We start from the raw sequence: 20,755 nt of genomic DNA, 5'->3' as shown, positions 1-20,755 counted from the left end.
TGAAACTTGAGACGCCAGATGTGTGAACTTAACCAAAACCACAGGGACCATTTGCGTGGTTAACCCTTGAATATTAGTTATGAATTTAGTATAATTAAGTTTTTGAGTTACTTATTACCTCAACATAATATGCAGGCGCCATAAGACGTGATGTTGCCATAAGAAAAGCTATTAAAAGCTTGTAATACCTGCTTATCGGGCCCAAAAACCCTTATAGATCTTGCAGCAGGCAGTGTAGATTTTGGATACAGTCTGGTAATGCTGTCCATAAGCGGACCGGACAGGTCACAACTGACATGGCAATGTAGATTCTTGAACTTTTAGGCCCGGCGAAAACATGGTCAACTTTTTTAGATGCGGCTTCTTTAGCAGACGGGATGAGGTGCAACATGTTGGTGAACCCAGTAGCCGACCCGAAAACCGGGCTGCACGCTAATCGAAGCAAAGGTCTAACATTCAACCTGTAGGCAGCATTGCTTAAAGTAACACCGAACTCTGCTGCTGTTGTTTTGGTAAAGCAGTCCGAGAATAAACTGTATAAATGACCGTTCTGCCCCCACTTGCGGGTTGTTTTGTTCTAGTAGCATGGTCATAATAGTAACCTCTCCAAAGTCTAGATGGGAACTTGTTTGCATCAAAAGGTATTCCATCAAACTTAACATACATTTTAGCAAATGATTGCGGTTTTGTAACACCGTCCTCACACCAGTGTTAGGCGGTTTTTAGCGGCACAAGGGATTTTTAAATTAAATTAACTAATTAAAAAAAATAATAAAACAAACCAAAGGCACACATGCGAAGTGGGGGGCTGTTCAAAAAGCCCGCGGCTCGAAGCTCAGGTTCGTGGGTCGTTAATAAAAGCTCGAATAAAACTAGCTAAAAAAATTTGATTTGAAACAACCTGATCTGAATTGGCTCATTTTTGTAACCGGGCCAAAATCGACCATGACTCGGCTCGTTGGCTCGATTTTAGGCTCGTTTAATTGTTTAAAATCAACCATTGATTTGTCTTTGATAAAGTGTACAAATCACTTTCTACACTTTAGGATAACACATTATTTGTAACTAATCCTCATTTCATATTGGGTTTGAAGCAAATAAACAGGTTAAGATAATCATGTATCACCTAATACCATATCCGTTGCGTATTACCATCTAAAGTTCCATTTCTATCATTCCTATTACAACCCAAACCCCTACAGAAGGTACTAATTTCATGATTGTACCAATATAAAGTTTGATGGACACTTATGATAATATTTAAAAATCTGTTACACACATGGATAATAATAATAATAATAATAATAATAATAATAATAATAATAATAATAATAATAATAATAATAATAATAATAATAATACCGTTAACATGACTGATCCTCCCGCCCAAATCGCTTCAACCCCTTAATATAATATATATATTTTCAAACATCTTCTTTGATCATTTTTTGCAGGTGAAGAGAATAGAACCCCATTTAGCCTATCTCTGCATCTGCATCTACATCTGTCTCTGCATTATTATTCCTTCTCAATTTCTTTAGTCGAAATTCGAGATCGAATCTCTTGTCGGAGGCAGCAGACTCCGCAAAATTGGAGGAACCAATCGCCAATTCGTTCCTCCAATCACACCATGTCCCCCACCGCTCGCTTCCCCTCCGCCACCACCGTCTTTCTCTACGCTCTCCTTCTCCTCGCCTTTACCGCTTCCTACATTACCCTCATTCGCCCCCGCTCCACTTCGTGGCATAAACACGTGCGTGCCTCCGCTGAAACCCGCCGCCCCAATGGCATTACTGTTCTTGTGACCGGGGCCGCGGGTTTCATCGGGTCCCATGTGTCCCTCGCGTTGAAAACGCGAGGGGACGGGGTGGTTGGGGTGGATAATTTCGATAGTTACTATGGGCGCGCGTTGAAGGAGACGCGTCGGGATTTGCTCGAGTTTCACGGCGTGTTTGTCGTCGATGGGGATATTAACGATTCCCGGCTTTTGTCGATGTTGTTTGAAACGGTCGAGTTTACGCACGTGATGCATTTGGCGGCGCAGGTCGGCGTGCAGTACGCCGTCGAGAACCCCCACGCATATGTTCATAGCAACGTCGCGAGTCTCGTCACGCTTCTAGAACAATGTCGGTTATCCGACCCGCAACCCGCGATAGTTTGGGCTAGTTCGGGGTCGGTTTATGGGGCCCACAATAAAGTACCCTTTTCGGAAACGGATCGGGTCGACCCGCCCGAGACGCTTTACGCGTCCACGAAGAGAACGGGAGAAGAAATCACTCACACGTATAATCGTCTTTACGGGTTATCAATAACCGGGCTAAGGTTTTTCACGGTTTATGGGCCGTGGGGACGGCCCGACATGGCTTATTTTTCCTTTATCAGGAATATTCTACTGGGTGAACCCATAACAGTGTACCGGACCAGAAACCAAGGTGATCTGGCCCGGGACTTTATCTACATTGATGACATTGTAAAAGGGTGTGTCGCGTCATTGGACACATCGGGTAAAAGTACCGGGTCGGGCGGGTCGAAAAACGGACGTGCACCGTATCGGATCTTTAACTTGGGTAACGGGTCACCCGTGACCGTGCCCGCTTTGGTGGCAATATTGGAAGAGCATTTGAAGACGAAGGTGACGAAAGATGTGGTGGATGTGTGTGGGAAAGGTGCGTATGTGAATATTAGTTTAGCCGAGAGGGAGCTCGGGTATAAACCGACGACTGATTTGCAAACCGGGTTGAGGGAGTTTGTTAAATGGTATTTGTGGTATTATGGCAAACCGTCAGTCGAAAATTGGAACATGTGACTCGACGATAACATTAACGTAGACGCCTAGACGGTCTTTTGGGACATGTAAGTTACAATCATTTGGTGTTTGATTTCAATTTGTTTGTATTGTATTAGAAACAATGATACTTGTAACTGTTGAACATATAGATCATTAATTTGTATTCTACCATTGACATGAATATTATTAGCAAATGTTTACAAAAACCATGATCTGTATTCTTAATATTAAAAGAGTTTAAAATTGTGCATAAATATGTGATCATTTTGAATGTAGCTAAAGACTGCTGTTTACTTTGTAAGTATTAACTATCAAACAACACAAAATAAACAAACTCAACATGTCAAATCAAAACAAATACTTAGCATAACAAGTTTTAAAAACTTAAAACAGTAAGAAGTCTGCTACAACAAAAAACAAGACCAGTAGCTGCTGCAACAAAATTACAAAAAACAAATCAAAACAGCGATGTTCCCTTCCCCTTCTTATCTCCACCGATTTCAAAATGCTTGCATCTCTGCAAAATAAACACGCAATAAAACATCAGTCGCCAACTAACAAAACGCGCTCATAAAAAAACACAAATGGAAAGCAATTCAAAACCAACCTTGATTGGGTGCTGCGAGACATGCTTGCAGCCTTGGCATTGCAACCTTAGCACAATCTTCTTGGTGGTTTTTGCCTATATTAAACAACAACACAATGTAACAAAGTTTTATACAAAAAAAGGTTTTTTTATAAGAAAAAAGTTTATATTTATACCTTCTTGTGAAAGACGGGCTTAGTTTGACCACCATAACCGGATTGTTTCCTGTCATAACGACGCTTACCCTGTGCAGCCAAGCTATCTTTTCCCTTCTTGTACTGTGTCACCTTGTGCAAGGTATGCTTTCTGCATTCCTTGTTCTTGCAGTAAGTCTTCTTAGTCTTAGGAACGTTCACCTGTTGTTCCAAAAAATATAACAAAACCGGAAAGAACCAAATGCTTAAAAAATCAATGACACATATAAAGAAAATGAAGTTTAAATAATCTGTACCAATAACAAGACCAAATAATCAATAATAATAATAATAATTAAGGGTGCAAACAAAGCCGAGATACTCAAAATCGATCAAGCCGAGCTTAATCAAGCCCGGGCCCAAGCTTAAACATATGCTCGTATAATAAACGAGCTCAAGAATGAGGTTCACTTATCAAGCTCGGGAATAATAATAATTAAGGGTGCAAACAAAGCCGAGATACTCAAAATCGATCAAGCCGAGCTTAATCAAGCCCGGGCCCAAGCTTAAACATATGCTCGTATAATAAACGAGCTCAAGAATGAGGTTCACTTATCAAGCTCGGGCAGGCTCACAAGCCTGTCATTTATATAACTTTTTACTAAATATATTTAATATTTATTAAATAATATATAAAATATCATAAACAAATAATTAAAAAATATATATTATTTTATACATAATATATATATAATATATCAAAAAATAATTAATAAATAGTAAACAAGGCAAGCTCGAGCTTTAAAATCAACTCACAAGCCAAGCCCGAGCTTTGAAAATAGAGCATTTAAACTAGCCACGGCCTTGGCTCAGCTTGTTTGCACTAATAACAATAAATTAATGTCTTCTAAAAACAAATAAATCATTAAAAAAATCAAATTTCCCAATCAAACTGAAACAACAATAGCTAAACCAATGATTATCTTGCTTTGAAAATGTTTAAAATCAAATCATTTTAGCTTTCACTCTAAAAAAAAAAACTTGAAACTGTTTATGGCAAATTTTATAGACTATACATCCAATTCACAGTTACAATTAAATGACTCTAGCAGTTTAAAAAACTTAAAATGTATAACTAAAAAATTAGATAAACCTAGCAGCTCAAAACAAACCAAAAAAACTGCATACAAAGATATTAAACTACAGTTTTATCACATAACAGATTACATATTCATCAAACATATCAAATGAATAAACAAAATTTCCGAAAACCTTTTTTTGCTTAAAATTTTATAAAAAGATTAAAACTTTGACTTTTTTATGAAAAATGTTATGAGACTAAATGCCCAACAATAATAATTATGTATATTAGACTCCAAGAGCACCTTCAAATCACAGTTGATAATTATAATCAATACATGAAGGATGAGAATTTGGATTGGTTACCATGGCTTGAAGCTCCTGAAGGTGGACCAAGAGAGATGAGATGTGCAGCCGCACCACTGCTAGGGTTTGTGCTTGTTTTAAGCTTCTGGCTGTGGTTAGGGTTTTGTATACAGACTGGCCCATATTTTATATGTTCGGCTCGTTTGTTTGTTCACAAGTTTTGGGGGCCCAAACAAGAAATTTAACTTTTGTTACTTGTTAGTACCATTTAGTAAAAATGGGAAAAAACGAAAAAAATCGGTTATGTGCCGGACCAGCGGATACAATTTGGGTTTCGGTTCCTCATAAAAATCGTACCAGACATGGAACCTTTGAAACAGGTATCACCTTTGCCGGGTCAAAACCCGGATCTGACCAAAAAAACCGATAAAAACTTGGTTAAATATCATATTATACCTGAACTAGTTCCTATTCGGTTTTGGTTCCTGGAAATACTTGATGTGTGAACCTCTACAATATTGGTCTTGTTATTGTGGCAATTGGCAACTAGAGGTGCACAAATCGAGTTTTTATTAACCGATTCCGGGTTTGGTCAACAAAGTCAATAACCAGGCCGGGTAGGAATTGGTTCAGGGTATGGTTGGGTTTTTGAGCGGTTTTGACCGGGGCATGTCTGGTTTTTTACCAGATAGACGTGGAACTTGTTCATTTGGTTTGAGATCGGTTTTGGGTTCGAGCATTGTTTTTCTAAGGAGCTTGTTGTATTCGTGCGTTAGTCAGGACGGGTTCGGAACCGAGTTCAATGCCCAATTTTAGCGACAACATGTCAACTTTTTTAGGCTTAATTTACGAGAGAAATTAAGAGAGAGAAATAGGTTAAAAATTTGGTTGATCCGTTATTTATAATTTTACGGTATAAATTTGGTTGATTCGGGCATATGGGTCGGGCCTTTAACTTGATTCTTCAATAGTAGTACATAAAATGCCTCTAAATATCTTTCAAAGCTCGGTTTTGTTAGTATATTAAATAGTTACATATTTCCCCCCTAATTATTAACCAACTACCCCACAACATTTAAATGGCCGTAACTTTTTCAAACGTTAATATTTTTTCTAAAAATCTATATCTATACTATATATAATATAGGAGTGAGGGACCTTTTAAATTTTAAGAGGTACCACTCTTGTTGCATATTATACAAGTAACAATGCATAGAATTTTAAGAATTTAAGGGTAAAGTAGTCTTTGCATATCTAAATATAATATACAATAGTGATCCTTCAATTTTTAATCAAGTTTTGTTAGTATATTAAATAGTTACATATTTCCCCCCTAATTATTAACCAACTACCCCACAACATTTAAACGGCCGTAACTTTTTCACACGTTAATATTCTTTCTAAAAAATTACACCATAAAAACGAGCATTTTATTATCTTTAATTTGAGTATGGTATTGCTATAGTTTATTAATTTTTAAAAAACTAACATGTTACATGATTACCAATTATTACCGGCAATAAGTCGGGCATGTTCGACTAATGGTGTTGGAACGGTTTAGGGTTGGAATAGGTTTATACAAAAAGGGTTAATTTAGTTCATGTCGGGGTGGGTTTAGATCGAAAGGGTTAATGTCAAAACGAGCTTCAGGTTAAAAACGCTTTCGGGTCGAAAAAGGTTCGTAAAAAAGGATTGGGTTAAAAGTAGTTTATTTGAAATTATTGTACATTTCATATTTGCTTCTTGCTTGTCGCCACCTGTTATGCGCGTTCAAGCATCAGTTACATGGATGACATTGTTTATACATATCGGTTGCTCGCGTATAAGCATTATGTGGTGCGCTTACTGCCACCGGTTACAGGCCCGATGCCACGTTAAATGCATACCACTCTCGGGTTTCGCATGTACCGTTGCGAGGTTACAAACGTACTAATAACGGTTGCGTTTCTACGTACACCGCTGCATCGCGCGGACAACTGGCTAGTATGTACGTGAAGTGTGGGTCATAATAAGGAATTATAGTTACACGAAGGTGTGAAAGTATTTTACCTTTTGTTGCACAAGTCTCTTAAAGACAGTGATTGTTAGAACATGATTTGTAACTAAATATATATTTCTCATTAAAGGCATATTAGTGATTTAAAAATGATCAAGTGTCAAACATGCACTCATTTTAAAAATGATTTTGTGTAAAACATTTCAAATAAAACCTTACAATCAACATAATATTCAAGACAAAACCTTACAATTCGAAGAAAAACATAAAGAGAATTAGCCGAGCATAATTTGGTTCATCATCCATTCGATTATAGTAATCATACGAGTCTAAACCAAGTATTCAATTGTTACTCAATTCCAAATTGAACTATGGCACCTGAAAATCGCTTGGCCTAGGTCGTCTGTGATTGAAAGATAATGATAAGATAATGAAAAGCCATCCAAAATCAATATAAATTGGCCTGTTACACTTTCAGCGTCGGACCCATCGTAAGCTACGGTGGCCACCGTAGCTTACGGTGGCCTTAACAAAACCCATGGCGGAAGACAACTGCCTTACGGCGGCTCTTTGTCTCAGCCTCCACCGTAGCTTACGGTGGGTATTGTAAGCTACGGTGGCCTCCTTGTTTGCTTGTTAATTTTTCATCTTTCATCGTCCATGCTTCTCGTTTCGGCCAGCTTCATTCCAACGCTTCAATTCACTTCTTTTGCGTCTCCTGTACTTGAAATAACATTTTACCGTAATCATCAAATTTCACAAAATAGACCGATAAAGTGTACGATTATTAATGGTCTTTTAGCATTTAAGGGTTGTCTAATGGACCACCCGTCAATCAGTGAGCCTAAATTTAAACCTAACAAACCGGATATCGATAGAAGTGTCAATAAGCTTTTTAGTGATTAATTTGATTAACCATGGTAACATGAGTACGTAGCCATATGTGATATTAGTGTTAATATATAATAACTAGGGTAACGTGACCTATATGATAAGATAAGGACTAAACTTCAAAATATTTGAAAGATTAGGTACTCAAGATCAAAATCCGAAACTCTTGAATGTGTGAGTATAGGAATGGCAACGGGCGGGTTTGGGGCGGGTTTGGCTTAACCCGAACCCGAACCCGAAACCAAAAACCATCCCCGTACCCGCCCCATTACCCGTCGGGTTTAATTCGGGGATTCCCCGTTTGGTTTTTTGTACCCCCCCGACCCGCCCCGTCCCCGAACCCGAAAACCCGAAACCGATCCGACCCGACCCGAAATTGACTATTCTGGGTAATTCATAAATCATAATTTCATATCAACTGAGTTAAATCAGATACTTATAAACGAATTCCTTCTCAGATCTCAACAACTTAAACCCTAAATCCATTAAAACACTCCAAAGTCCAAACTGAATCGGTAAACTTAATTAAGATGAGGAAGCATGAATAAACCCTAACCTTGGAGTAGAAGAGGAGAAGTAATTATGCGATGACGATCCCGCACTGTTGATATCATTATTATTATTATTATTATTATTATTATTATTATTATTATTTATGGGTGATGGAGCGGCGGATGACGAAGGAGATGCAGTGAATCCAACCTTCTCCTTGAAGTCCTTAAGCAATGATACCCATTTCATTGTATTATTATTATTATTAACCTCTCATCCAACCACCGCCGTAAAATCAGATCCGTCAACTGATTTTCAATAGGAAGTCAGCTGCTGATCAGACGGAGTCAACGAGTTAGGGTTTCGATTTGAACAAAGAAGAAGAAGAAGAATGCTGGTGGAGGTTTTTAATATATATATATATATATATATATATTATTTATATTTATATTTATATATTATATCGGGGCGGGTCGGGGCGGGGGTACCCGAACCCGAACCCGAACCCGAAACAATCCCCGAAACAATCTCCGAAACCCGACCCGAAACCGAAAAAACAAAACCCGACCCGACCCGAAATAAGCCGGTTTTCGGGTTTCCCCGTCGGATTCGGGGATTTTTGCCATCCCTATGTGAGTATAAAAAGGCACTTTTGAGAATGGTATAGTCTTAATTTGTGAAGTAATACAATCACATTGCAAACACAAAAAGCTTCAAAGACATAAATGGAGCATATAGAATTTTACAAGCCAGTAATTGCAGTGATTGTGCTGCAATTTACATATGCAGCACTCAACATAACAACTAAAGCTTCTCTTTTGGAAGGCATAAACCCTAGAGTTCTTGTTTTCTATAGACAAGCCGTTGCCACTTTGGTTATTGCTCCCATCGCGTACTTTACAAGGTACGTTTTAACATGATCTAGAAGCTAGTATTGTACGCACATAAACTCGTTATAAAGCAGTATTAAAGTTGTATACGTGTTTTGATCCGGCTGACTTAAAATCTACGAAATTTTGATACTTGTTTCTGTATGGTACAGGAGTGAAACCAATAGATGTTGCATTGGATGGAAAAGCTTTTGGTTAATCTTTTTGGCAGCTTTGACTGGGTAAACCGTTAATTTTTTTTTACTCTTTTAGCTTGGAATTAATCATTAAACCTTATCACTGGCAGAACCTTTGTATATATTTGATAAGGTTTGATATGTTCTTATTGTAATTGGTTGTGTTTAGAGAAGATAATAAGAAACCAAATGACCGAACGACTGTATGACGGAAACGTAAAAAGAAAAGTTACAAGATATTCCATGACCTGGCCCTCTCTCACTGCATATGCAAGGGCCATGTCAATACCATCTTAAACATAAACATACTCTCCTCCTCACTACGTTATAAGTGTCCATGCTTGAAAAACACAAAGTTTAAGGTGGATTGAATGATTACTTTTGTTTCTTACCAAATGACAATAATGCCCTTGAAAAGTGGGTCCATCAATATTGTTTATTAATGTTAGATGTGTGTGTTTAAGGGTAAACTTGAAAATTGACTAATAAATTTTGAAAGTAGTCACTTGTAATGAGATACATAAAAAAAAATGTGGACACTTATAATAGAACGGAGAGAGTAATACGTACCTATTAATAGAAATATAAGTTGCATATTTGACACCTCCCAAAATAGACAAATGACATTTAAACTAGAACTAGAGCATGATTCATATCAATATTATGGGGTAAAGTTACAGGAAAGCAACAACGCAGTGAAGTCAATATACAAGTATTTTTTTTCCCTTTTAAACAAAATGTTTATTATATATTACTGGAGATAACTTGGAGGTGCTTAAGAGCTCGATTGAGACCCAAGTTCAATACCCACTTACGACATTTGGGGGGGGGCATGAGTGACTCAATGAAGGAAGACTGGGATCTTTGTGATATCCAGTTCGATCCTGAGAACGTCCGGGTTTTACCACCAATGTGCATTCAGTGGGTGAGTTTTCCCCGAAACTGGAGATAACTTGGAGGCGCTCAAGGGCTCCGTACGGCTAGGTTGGGTCAGCTGGTGGTGGCCTTTTGCCATTGGGTCACCCCGTACGAAATACCTAGGCATTTTATGTATGTTAGCCGCCTGGCCGTTCAAAAAAATATATATTTATGGAAACTTTTCATATATTTTTTTTTAATTTTCAGAATAACAACCAGTCAAATGATATACTATGAAGGCTTATACTTAGCCTCATCATCAGCTGGGAGTGCCATTCTTAATCTCGTTCCTGCCATAACCTTTGTTGTAGCCTCCATTGTTGGGTAGTGTACTTTAAATTAATTTCTCTATAGGATATATTCATAATAAAATGCATACAAACATCACAATCTTATTTGATTTTAATACATATTTGTAGATACGAGCCATTTAATATACAAAGCATAAGAACCATAGCGAAGATATTCGGAACGGTTGTGTGTGTCACAAGTGCAGCTGCAATGGCACTCATCAAAGGCCCTAAACTTCTAAACACCACTTGCCTTCATCGAATTCTCTATTGTTAAATTCAACTGAAATTGATGGCTTTTGGGGTGTTTATGCTTATTTGCCGGCAGTTGTTACTGGTCATTTTGGCTAATTATTCAGGTATATAAATTGCTAAGGTTATTATGGTCACAATATCGTTCAATCGTTCATTTTAATGTTGCAGTTCATTTTGGTCACAATACCGCTCACAAATTCCACTACCCTATTATTGCGATCTAAAGTCCACTCACAAAATCGTGGCGACGGTCTTTCGGTCGCAAAAGTAATTAGCCACAGTGCTTTAACTTTTAAGTGATTGATGAAACCGTCGCGAACAGTCGATATTTTTAGTTATGGTGGGCATAGGGATCGAGTCCTCCCGGTTTTCCCTATTTTCCTCATTCTATTCTGCATGTCACGTCACTTTTTTTTTCTTTTTTTTTTCCTAGTTTCTTTCCACTTTCCCGAAACAGCGTGGGGTCGTCCCATTTTGTCCCAGTTTTCCCTGTTTTGATTTATTATAAAAATTACATAAAATTCAATTTATTAAAAAATATATATCCAGAAACACTTAAACAATACTTATTCATGAATAAAAAAAAATACATGATAATACCATTTTCACTTCCGTTTTCACTTTTAGCGTGTGTTTATCACGAGTGTTGATTTGTGTCATCATGATATTGTGACATTTCGAAAACGTATGGTCCAATTTACGATCACTTGATCCTCTCTCTTGCACAAAATAGTTTAAAACTCATTGCCAAAAACCCAATATTCGTTGCACGGGATCCAAGTCTTCGGAAACATGGACTCAAAATGCCACTTATTCGTAGCTCAATGTTCGTGGCGCTCTCCTAATTCTCGGCTCTGGAACGGGATTTAGTTTCTCCATAGAGTGGTGTTTTTGGAGATTAAAAATATATATATATAGATTTTTTTTAATTTAAAAGGGTAGAGTTGAGGGAGTAAAAATATGTGAATATGTTGAGTGAGTCGAGTGATATATACATATAAGGTTAATTTTTTATCTTTGTAAATGGTATGTTGACCATTGCGAATGGTCACATTCCACTCTCCACACCCGCGAATCAGTGGTGAATCCTCGGGTTCCGTGAAAAATTCCACCCTGGATCAGGGGGTGGTGTTCAAGAATGAAGTTTGTTAAAATATAACAGGTGCCAATCACTAGAAGCTTTCCTGACCACCTATCACTATCTGCTTGGATGTGTTTTATGGCGATGGTTCAATCCGGTGCGGTTTTATTATTTACTAACCCAAATTTGGAAGTTTGGAAAGTTACCTCATATTTTCAAGTTGGATCTATAATATACGCGGTAACACTAATTACTATTTTAACTTAAAATATCTATCTATATTCAAATCTGAAATCTTTCCAATTGACGCATTACTTGGATATGATCTCGTGATCAGGGTATCGTTGGATCATGATTTACCATATTCACGACAGCATGGATTATCCAGAAACGAGGTCCAGTGTTTTCAGCAATGTTCAATCCTTTAAACACCGTCATTGTGGCCATTTTCTCTTCTATATTCCTAAAAGAACAAATATACTTAGGAAGGTATGTAAAATAAATATTTTTGTTATCTGGGAATGCATAAAGTTTTTAGTACTTGTATATTAATGTAAACTATTTCATAATATTCAGTGCTGTGGGTGCCGTCGGGATTGTGATTGGGTTGTATGTAGTGTTGTGGGGTAAGGCTAAAGATCTTGAAGAATTGAAAGATCAAATTGATGTTATTCAAGTTTTGGATGATGAAGCTAACATTGAGGAACCACTTTTATCCAAATAATTAAGGGGATGCTTGGTTCCAAGAATTCATTAGAAATTAAATTGGAATTGGAATGTTTTATGTGAAAATTTATGTTTAGTTTTGGAATGGTACTTTCCTTCGAATGAGTGATTGTTCCAAGTCTTATGCCCCTTTGGTTCGGCTGAGTGATGGAATGTTATGAATTCCAAAGTCACCTGTTGTTTTTTCTTTCCACATTGTTGGTTCAAGTAAAAAAAATCCATAAAATAAAAATCAATTGTTTTCTTCCAATCCTTTGTTCCAGTCAAAGTATAGTAAAAACCAAAACCAAAATTGAATCATCCTAACAAAACTATAAGAACCAGAATCATATGAGACCAAAGTCTTAAAGAAATTGAATGAACTAGATGAATCGAATAAATAAAATATAAGCAAGACGATGATAAAAGCGGTTGTGATTCCCCTAAATAACCATCGGTTGGAGATGAAATAATGGTGCGAGAAACGAATTAGCACATGGAGCAGGACTATGTGGGTTTTGTAAAGGATGGTTTAGTAATTTTTATGTTGTTTATAATTCCGATTCCTTTTCTATATTACTAGTCAGACACATTGCGAAACTTTTACCTGAATTAATTTCGGTTCCCCTTACAAACATTCCAATTCCATCACAAACATTCTGTGAACCAAACGGCCACTAAATGAATTATAATCTTGCCGGGGAGGTTATGAAACACATACTCATACTCAAAAGACATTATTGTACAATATGCATGACAATATAGCGTTATTGTGAGTTACGAAATGAATGTAATCAGTGACTCTTTGTTCAATGAATTACGAGTTTTTAAGTTTCAAGCAGTATAGGTAGCTAGTTCCATACATATTTAATCAGCTATTTGATTTCAAAAATACAGAATCAACACGATAGATTAATAATACTATACGCGCGACTAAAAAAACCAGTTGCGAAAGTGAGAAATTTGCAATAGATTATGCAATGGTCGCAAAATTAGCGACAAAATCCACTTTCAGTTGCCAAAACGTCGCAAAATTACAAATATGTCAAAACCATGTTACTGTCTGTCTGTGGTTGCAATTCCAATATAAAATTCGAGAGATTCAGAGTTGTGTGATTTGAGATTAGAAAGAGAGAATCAAGCATATAACTGTACTTGACCGATACAATCAAACCCTACAAAATTTGTGAGTTTAAGCATATCTTTTGAACATCAACTTTTATAGTTAATTACTTGGATGCTCCTTATGGTTTAGACATATTTTTGTTTGTTTTATCCCGCGACCCCTTTCCTAAAATTACAGGTATGCTCCTCAATACATTAACTGGAAAACTTAACGGCCTTCCACGCTAGGGACCAGTGTTACTCGCATCAAAGGATTGGAAAGCAAACTTGTAATTATGGAAAGGCGACTAGGTGAGGAGCAAACGTGTAATATGCATAAACCAGATATCATCCGGGTAATTAACCTTTGTTTAACCATCTTTCTAGTGTTATATATTATATAATATTATCAAACCATTGACACTATCCATTATCATTAGCAAAGTCAAGCAAAACATTGCTTATGTTCATTTGTGTTCCTAAACCATTTAGGAAAAAGTTCATTTCCTTAATGAATGAACACGCCTCATAGACGGGGAGATCGTATGGTCAATCATGGGCAAACAAATAAACTGAATTTGTTAGTGTAAGGTAGATTATGAGTAACATTTGTCGATAGAAAAACACTTCAATTAATATCCAAACATAGGCATTAGGGCTGTAAACAGCCCTAATCGAAACGCACAAGGTCTTATTCAAGTTCGTTCGTTAAACTTTTATTGGAGAAATGAATGGTTCACGAACACCTAATTGAAGAAGCCCAATCAATCAAAGAAGATTACAATTCCTACAAAAAGAGTCACTATACATTCATTTCATAACTTACAGCAAGATTATTTATTTGGATAAAAGTTGTTCCTCCATGTTAGCTTCATCAACCAAAACTTGAATAACATCAATTTGATCTTTCAATTCTTCAAGATCTTTAGCCTTACCCCACAACACTACATAAAGCCCAATGACAATCCCTACCATGCCTACGGCACTGAATATTATGAAAGAAGTTCACATTAATATACGGCAAATATCAGTCACAAAAAAAAGTGTCCTAAAGCATGTTTACCTAGATAATGAAATTTAACTTGATATTTATTTTTTACTTACCTTCCTAAGTATATCTGTTCTTTTAGGAATATAGAAGAGAAAATGGCCACAATGATAGTGTTTAAAGGATTGACATTGCTAAAAACACTGGACCGTGTTTCTGGATAATCCACGTTTGCGCGAATATCGTAATCCCTGACCCAACGATACCCTGATCACGAGATTGATGAATAATGAAAACTTTACTGTGTAATGTATTATTAACCAACTACATATATGAGTACACCATAAATACAAGAAAACATCAAACATGATCAAATACTATATCCTGATTAAATTAACAGTATAAAAATCAAACTTGATCTAATATATTCTATAATGTTCTCTTACAGAGATCACAAAGAAGTAATGCGTCATTGAAAAGATTTCAAATTTGAATATAGATATATTAAGTTGAAATAGTAATTACCACATATAATATAGATCCAACTTGAAAATATGAAGTAATTTTCCAAGCTTCCAAATGTCTATCAGTAAACAATATAACCGCACCGGATTGAACCGTCGCCATAAAAGACGTCCAAGCAGATATTGAAAGGTGGTTAGGATAGATTTTAGTGATTGGCACCTGTTATGACAAGACAACAACCATTTTGCGACGGTTTCATTGATAGCTTGAAACTCTAATGGCTAATTACTTTTGCGACCGAAAGATTGTCGCCACCTATTTGGGAGCGGACTTTTTGTCGCAAAATTAGGGACTGGAATTTGCGACAGAATAGTTAGCAATTTATATACCTGAATAATTAGCCAAAATGACAAGCAACAACTGCTAACAAACAAACACAAACACCCCCAAAGCCAAAGATTATCAAATTCAGTTGAATTTAACAACAGAGAATTTGATGAAGGCAAGTGCGCGTTTAGAAGTTTAGGGCCTTTGATGAGTGCCATTGCAGCTGCGCTTGTGACACACACAAACGTCCAAAATATCTTGGCCATCGTTCGCAAGCTTCGTATATTAAATGGTTCATATCTACAAATATGTATTAAACTCAAAAAAGATTGTGATGTTTCACTACAAGAAAACTTGTTTGACCGACCACACCTATACCGACACAATTTTCATCGGTATAGAGCTCATATCCCGACTACATGTGGTCGGGAATCGGGATACATTTAGTGGGAATTTTGGAACCCCATGAAAATTTATCCCGACGACATGTGGTCGGAAAACACTAATTATCTTTTGTTTTTGAAATTTTTTTCAATCCTTGGTCTAGCGAAAATGTTTTCATAAATTTGTATGCATTTTATTATGAAACCTAAGTACCCAACAATGGAGGCTGCAACAAAGGTGATGGCAGGAGCAAGACTGAGAATAGCACTTCCAGCTGATGATGAGGCCAAGTATAAGCCTTCAGAGAATATCATTTGACTGATTGTTATTCTGAAAAGAAAAAAATAATAAATGAAAAGATATAACTTGTTCTTAAATGAGTATGTAACGTTGTTGTGCGAAGCGATCTGGCCCCTCCCTAGACCTTGCGCAAACGCAGGACCCTAGTGAACCGGGTACCCCTTTTTTTCTAAAAACAAAAGGAACATAAGAGTACTTGAATATTTTCCAACCCATTTACAACTCATATATATATTCATTTCGTTACGGTTTACCCAACCAAAGCTGCCAAAAAGATCAACCAAAAGCTTTTCCATCCAAGGCGACATCTCGTAGTTTCACTCCTATACCATACAGAAACAAGTATCCAAATCGAAAGACACAAAGTTAGATTCTAAGAGAGGCGGATTAAAACACGCATAGCTTTAATACTTTTTAACGAGTTTATATACATAAAATATATATACTTCAAGATCATGTTAAAACGTACCTTGTAAAGTACGCCACAGGAGCAATGACCAAAGTGGCAACGGCTTGTCTATAGAAAACAAAAACTCTAGGATTTATACCTTCCAAAAGAGAAGCTCTAATTGATATGTAGAGTGCTGCAGATGTAAATTGAAGCATAATTATAACAATTACTGGCTTATAAAACTCTATATGCCCCATTTTTGTCTTTGAAGCTTAGTGTGTTTGTAGTGACTGTATTACTTCACAAAAATGAAACTATACAATTCTGAAGGTGCCTTTTTATACTCACATTTTCAAGAGTTTGGGATTTTGATCTTGAGTACCTAATCTTTCACATATTTAGAAGTTTAATCCTTATCTTATCACATTGGTCACATTACCCTAGTTATTAACACTAACATCACCTTTGGGTTATGTACTTATGATATCATGGCTACCCTAGTTATTCACACTTCTTTCAATATCCATATCAGGTTTGTTAGGTTTTAATTTAGGCTCACTGATCATAGATATTTGTAAAGCCATAACAACACTCAGTTCTAGACTCACTCAATTTCATATTCTCATTTGTAAGATCTACACTCTTGTCATTAAATTCGATCTCCCTGGCCAACGTTGCTGATCAATCGGCTTTGGATTCAACCGGAGTCACAGCCCTTCTCACCGTCATACACATGCGGCCTCGTCACCGGCCTAATGTTTGCCAGCTGGCTTTTAATTTCATGAATACTTGAGATGGGGAGAGGGACACAAAATGATATCTATAGGGGAGGGTTTTTTTTATATTTATTTAGGTCTTAAAAAACCAAACTGCCCCTCAATTTAACAGTGTTAATAGATTGAGGGACGTAATTTGTCATGCCAGAAAATCACCGAGACTCAATCAGTTCATCTTAATTTTGAGGGATTCAATGTGGTTCTACTTACAAACCATAGGGAAGGAAACACTAACTCTCTCCTTTTTATTTAATTAAATCAACTAACTATTAAAACTTCTAAATACACCACCTGCACTTCACTTTATTTATCATTCTTTGTTAATACATCACTAACATTCTTTTTGTGTGAGATGTTTACACAAAATCATATTTAAATTGGTGTATGCTTGACACATGATCATTTTATATATCACTAATATGCCTTTAGTGATAAATATATATTTGGTTACAAATCATGTTCTAACAATCATAATCTTCAAGAAAGTTGTGTCATAAAAGATAAAATGCATTCATTGATAGCTTAAACCCTAATGGCTAATTACTTTTGTGACCGAAAGATTGTTGCTACTGATTTTGAGAGTGGACTTTCATTCGCAAAATTAGGGACTGGAATTTGCGACCAGTATTGTGACCGAACCTTTAGCTTTAATTATGTACCTGCATAATTAGCCAAAATGAAGAGCTACAAGTGTTGCCAAAGAAACATAAACAGCCCAGAAGCCAAAGGTTATCAATTTCAGTTGAATTCAACAATAAAGAATTTGATGAAGGCAAGTGTGCATTTAGAAGTTTAGAGCCTTTGATGAGTGCCATTGCAATTGCACTTGTGACGCACACAAATGTCCCAAATATCTTGGCCATGGTTTGTAAGCTTCGTATATTTATCGGTTCATATCTACAAATATGTATTAAAATCAAATAAGATGATTGTGTTTGTATGCATTAATTTATTATGAATCCTATAGAGAATTTCGAAATATATACACCCAACAATGGAGGCTGCAACAAAGGTGATGGCAGGAACAAGATTGGAAATGGCATTTCCAGCTGATGATGAGGCTAAATATAAGCCTTCTAAGAATAACATTTGACCTATTGTTATTCTGAAAAGAAAAATAATACAGGACAAGTTATAACTTTTTCTTAAAACGAGTATGCAACGTTGTTGTTTTCCTGTAATTTTGTACCCCATAAGTTTTACGCGTGGTATTTGAAGAACTGAACATATAAAAAAGGTTATAGTTCTACCATTGATGAGGTTTTACGCGTAGTATTTGAATTACCCAATAAAAGCCGCCAAAAAGATTAACCAAAAGCTTTTCCATCCAATGCGACATCTCGTAGTTTCACTCCTATACCATACATAAACAAGTATTAAAATTTGAAAGGTGTAATTAGATTCTAAGACGGACGGATCAAAAGCACACACACAACTTTAATACTTTATAACGAGTTTATGTATTTACAATACTTGAAGATCATGTTAAAACGCACCTTGTAAAGTAGGCGGCAGGAGCAAGGACCAACGTGGCAACGGCTTGTCTATAGAAAACAAAAACTTTAGGGTTTATACCTTCCAAAAGAGAAGCTCTATTTGCTATGTAGAGTGCTGCAGATGCAAATTGCAGCACAATCATAACAATTACTGGCTTGTAAAACCCTATATGCCCCATTTTGTATTTGAAGCTTATTGTGTTTGTAGTGACTTTATTACTTCACAAAATTAAACTATACAATTCTCTTTATACTCACATTTCAAGAGTTTGGGATTGTGATCTTGAGTACCTAATCTTTCACATATTGTGAAGTTTAGTCCTTATCTTATCACATGGGTCACATTACCCTGGCTATTAACACTAACATCACATACGGGTTATATACTTATGATATCATGGCTAATCAAATTAGTCACTAAAAAGCTTATGAATACTTCTATCAATATCTTGTTTGTTAGGTTTTAATTTAGGCTCAGTGATCATAGATCTGTAAAGCCCTAACAATAGTTCTAACCCTCACAGTTCTAGATCCACTTAATTTCATTAACATCTACTCTTGGTCATTAAATTCGATCTCCTTTGCCATTGTTGCTGATCAATCGGCTTTGGATTCAACAACATCCTCACCGGCGTCACAGTCTTCCTCTCCGTCATGCACATTCGGCCTCCTCGCCGCCCTGATTTTTGGCCGGTTGTTTTTAATTTCAGGAGCACTTTGAGACGGGGAGAGGGACAAAATGATCTCTATAGGGGAGGGTGGTTTTGATTTAGGTGTGAAAAACCACAATGCCCCTCCAATTGATAGTGTTAATAGACTAAGGAACATAGTTTGTCCCCTCTAAAATTACCACATGGACTCAACCAGTTCATTTTAATTTTGAAGAACACAATATGGTTCCCGCACACAAATCACTGGGGACGCAAACACGAACTCTCTAATTTTTATTTAATAAAATCAGCCAACTATTAAACTTCTGAATACACCACTTGCACTTCACGTTATTTATCATTGTTTGTTATTACATCACTAACTTTTTTTTTGGTTTGAAATGTTTTGCATAAAATCATTTTTAAATGAGTGTATGCTTGACACATGATCATTTTAAAATCACTAATATGCCTTTAGTGACAAATACATATTTAGTTACAAATCATGCTCTAACAATCATAATCATTTTAAGTAACTTGTGTCACAAAAGATAAAATACATTCACACTGTGTAGCTACAGTTCCTGGCTATCTCTACTCACACTTCACTTCACATATATAGATAACTTCAGTGACTATGTTTTTTTTTTCAAAATCGGCTAAACTACTTCTAATTCATTTAATCCTCGGTTTTCAAAGAAAAGTAACATCTATTACAAACTCAAATATCATTGGGCAATATAACTTTACTGACTACCTAATATGCTTTTTTTTACATATTAATCATGCAATCTTAGGTTTTGTGTCATTAATTTAAAAAATATCAGTTATAAGGACATCCGTATTGGGATTCGGTGTTCTTGCTGGATTAATCGTTAGGGAGGATGGGCTTGGTTTCGTGAAGATGCTTTTGAAAGCCATATATGTATATTACAAACAATATATATATCTTTTATTTTTATTTTTTAAGGCATACATACAATTAATTAACTTTTATTTAATTAATTGTTTTTGTATATTGTTATTTATAAATGTATAATATAAAGATATATGATTAATTAAATAATAATATCAATAATAATAATAACTGAGTAATGAATGCAACGACTTCATTTAACTGTTAAAGTTCCATTGCCTATGTAGGATTGTTTTTTAGCCTCCATGCCTTATGCATGTACTACAAACTTTATTCTCATGAATGAATCTCACCCACCATTCTTCCGATTGTTTGTTCGTTCGTGTTTGTTTTAAGGCTCCTATTGTAGTTAGGGTTTCCTTGCTATCTT

At 36.1% G+C, this 20,755-nt stretch overlaps 2 protein-coding genes and 3 pseudogenes across 3 annotated transcripts; 2 read left to right on the top strand and 3 right to left on the bottom strand.

The window, feature by feature from the left end:
• The first annotated feature begins 1,447 nt into the window (after nt 1-1,447).
• On the top strand, nt 1,448-2,968 carry LOC143566066 (UDP-glucuronate 4-epimerase 1 pseudogene; annotated as a pseudogene).
• Nucleotides 2,969-3,133: 165 nt separating this feature from the next.
• LOC143567228 (large ribosomal subunit protein eL42-like) lies at nt 3,134-5,092 on the bottom strand. The gene is made up of 4 exons (XM_077053697.1): nt 4,955-5,092; nt 3,551-3,730; nt 3,396-3,470; nt 3,134-3,305 (listed from the first exon to the last, which is right to left on the bottom strand). The coding sequence occupies exons 1-4, from the start codon at nt 5,075-5,077 to the stop codon at nt 3,246-3,248; spliced, it is 438 nt and encodes a 145-aa protein (XP_076909812.1). The 5' UTR covers nt 5,078-5,092; the 3' UTR covers nt 3,134-3,245.
• A 3,906-nt stretch (nt 5,093-8,998) lies between these two features.
• Nucleotides 8,999-12,671, top strand: LOC143567218 (WAT1-related protein At4g30420-like; annotated as a pseudogene).
• A 1,858-nt stretch (nt 12,672-14,529) lies between these two features.
• Nucleotides 14,530-16,804, bottom strand: LOC143566057 (WAT1-related protein At4g30420-like; annotated as a pseudogene). Its single transcript, XR_013141173.1, has 7 exons — nt 16,626-16,804; nt 16,411-16,479; nt 16,070-16,186; nt 15,535-15,772; nt 15,206-15,364; nt 14,797-14,947; nt 14,530-14,677 (listed from the first exon to the last, which is right to left on the bottom strand). The product of XR_013141173.1 is annotated as a WAT1-related protein At4g30420-like (transcript).
• A 973-nt stretch (nt 16,805-17,777) lies between these two features.
• Nucleotides 17,778-18,998, bottom strand: LOC143566048 (WAT1-related protein At4g30420-like). Its single transcript, XM_077052837.1, has 5 exons — nt 18,820-18,998; nt 18,609-18,677; nt 18,312-18,428; nt 17,983-18,220; nt 17,778-17,798 (listed from the first exon to the last, which is right to left on the bottom strand). The coding sequence occupies exons 1-5, from the start codon at nt 18,996-18,998 to the stop codon at nt 17,778-17,780; spliced, it is 624 nt and encodes a 207-aa protein (XP_076908952.1).
• Between the last annotated feature and the right edge of the window lie 1,757 nt (nt 18,999-20,755).

The sequence above is a fragment of the Bidens hawaiensis genome, unplaced genomic scaffold (assembly GCF_021521415.1).
Source record: "Bidens hawaiensis isolate Kalapana, Puna unplaced genomic scaffold, B.hawaiensis_p1.1 tig00001236_1, whole genome shotgun sequence".
In the NCBI taxonomy this organism is placed as follows: domain Eukaryota; kingdom Viridiplantae; phylum Streptophyta; class Magnoliopsida; order Asterales; family Asteraceae; genus Bidens; species Bidens hawaiensis.
The sequence above is the reverse complement of the archived record's forward strand: the minus strand, read 5'-3'. Positions and strand labels throughout refer to the sequence as shown.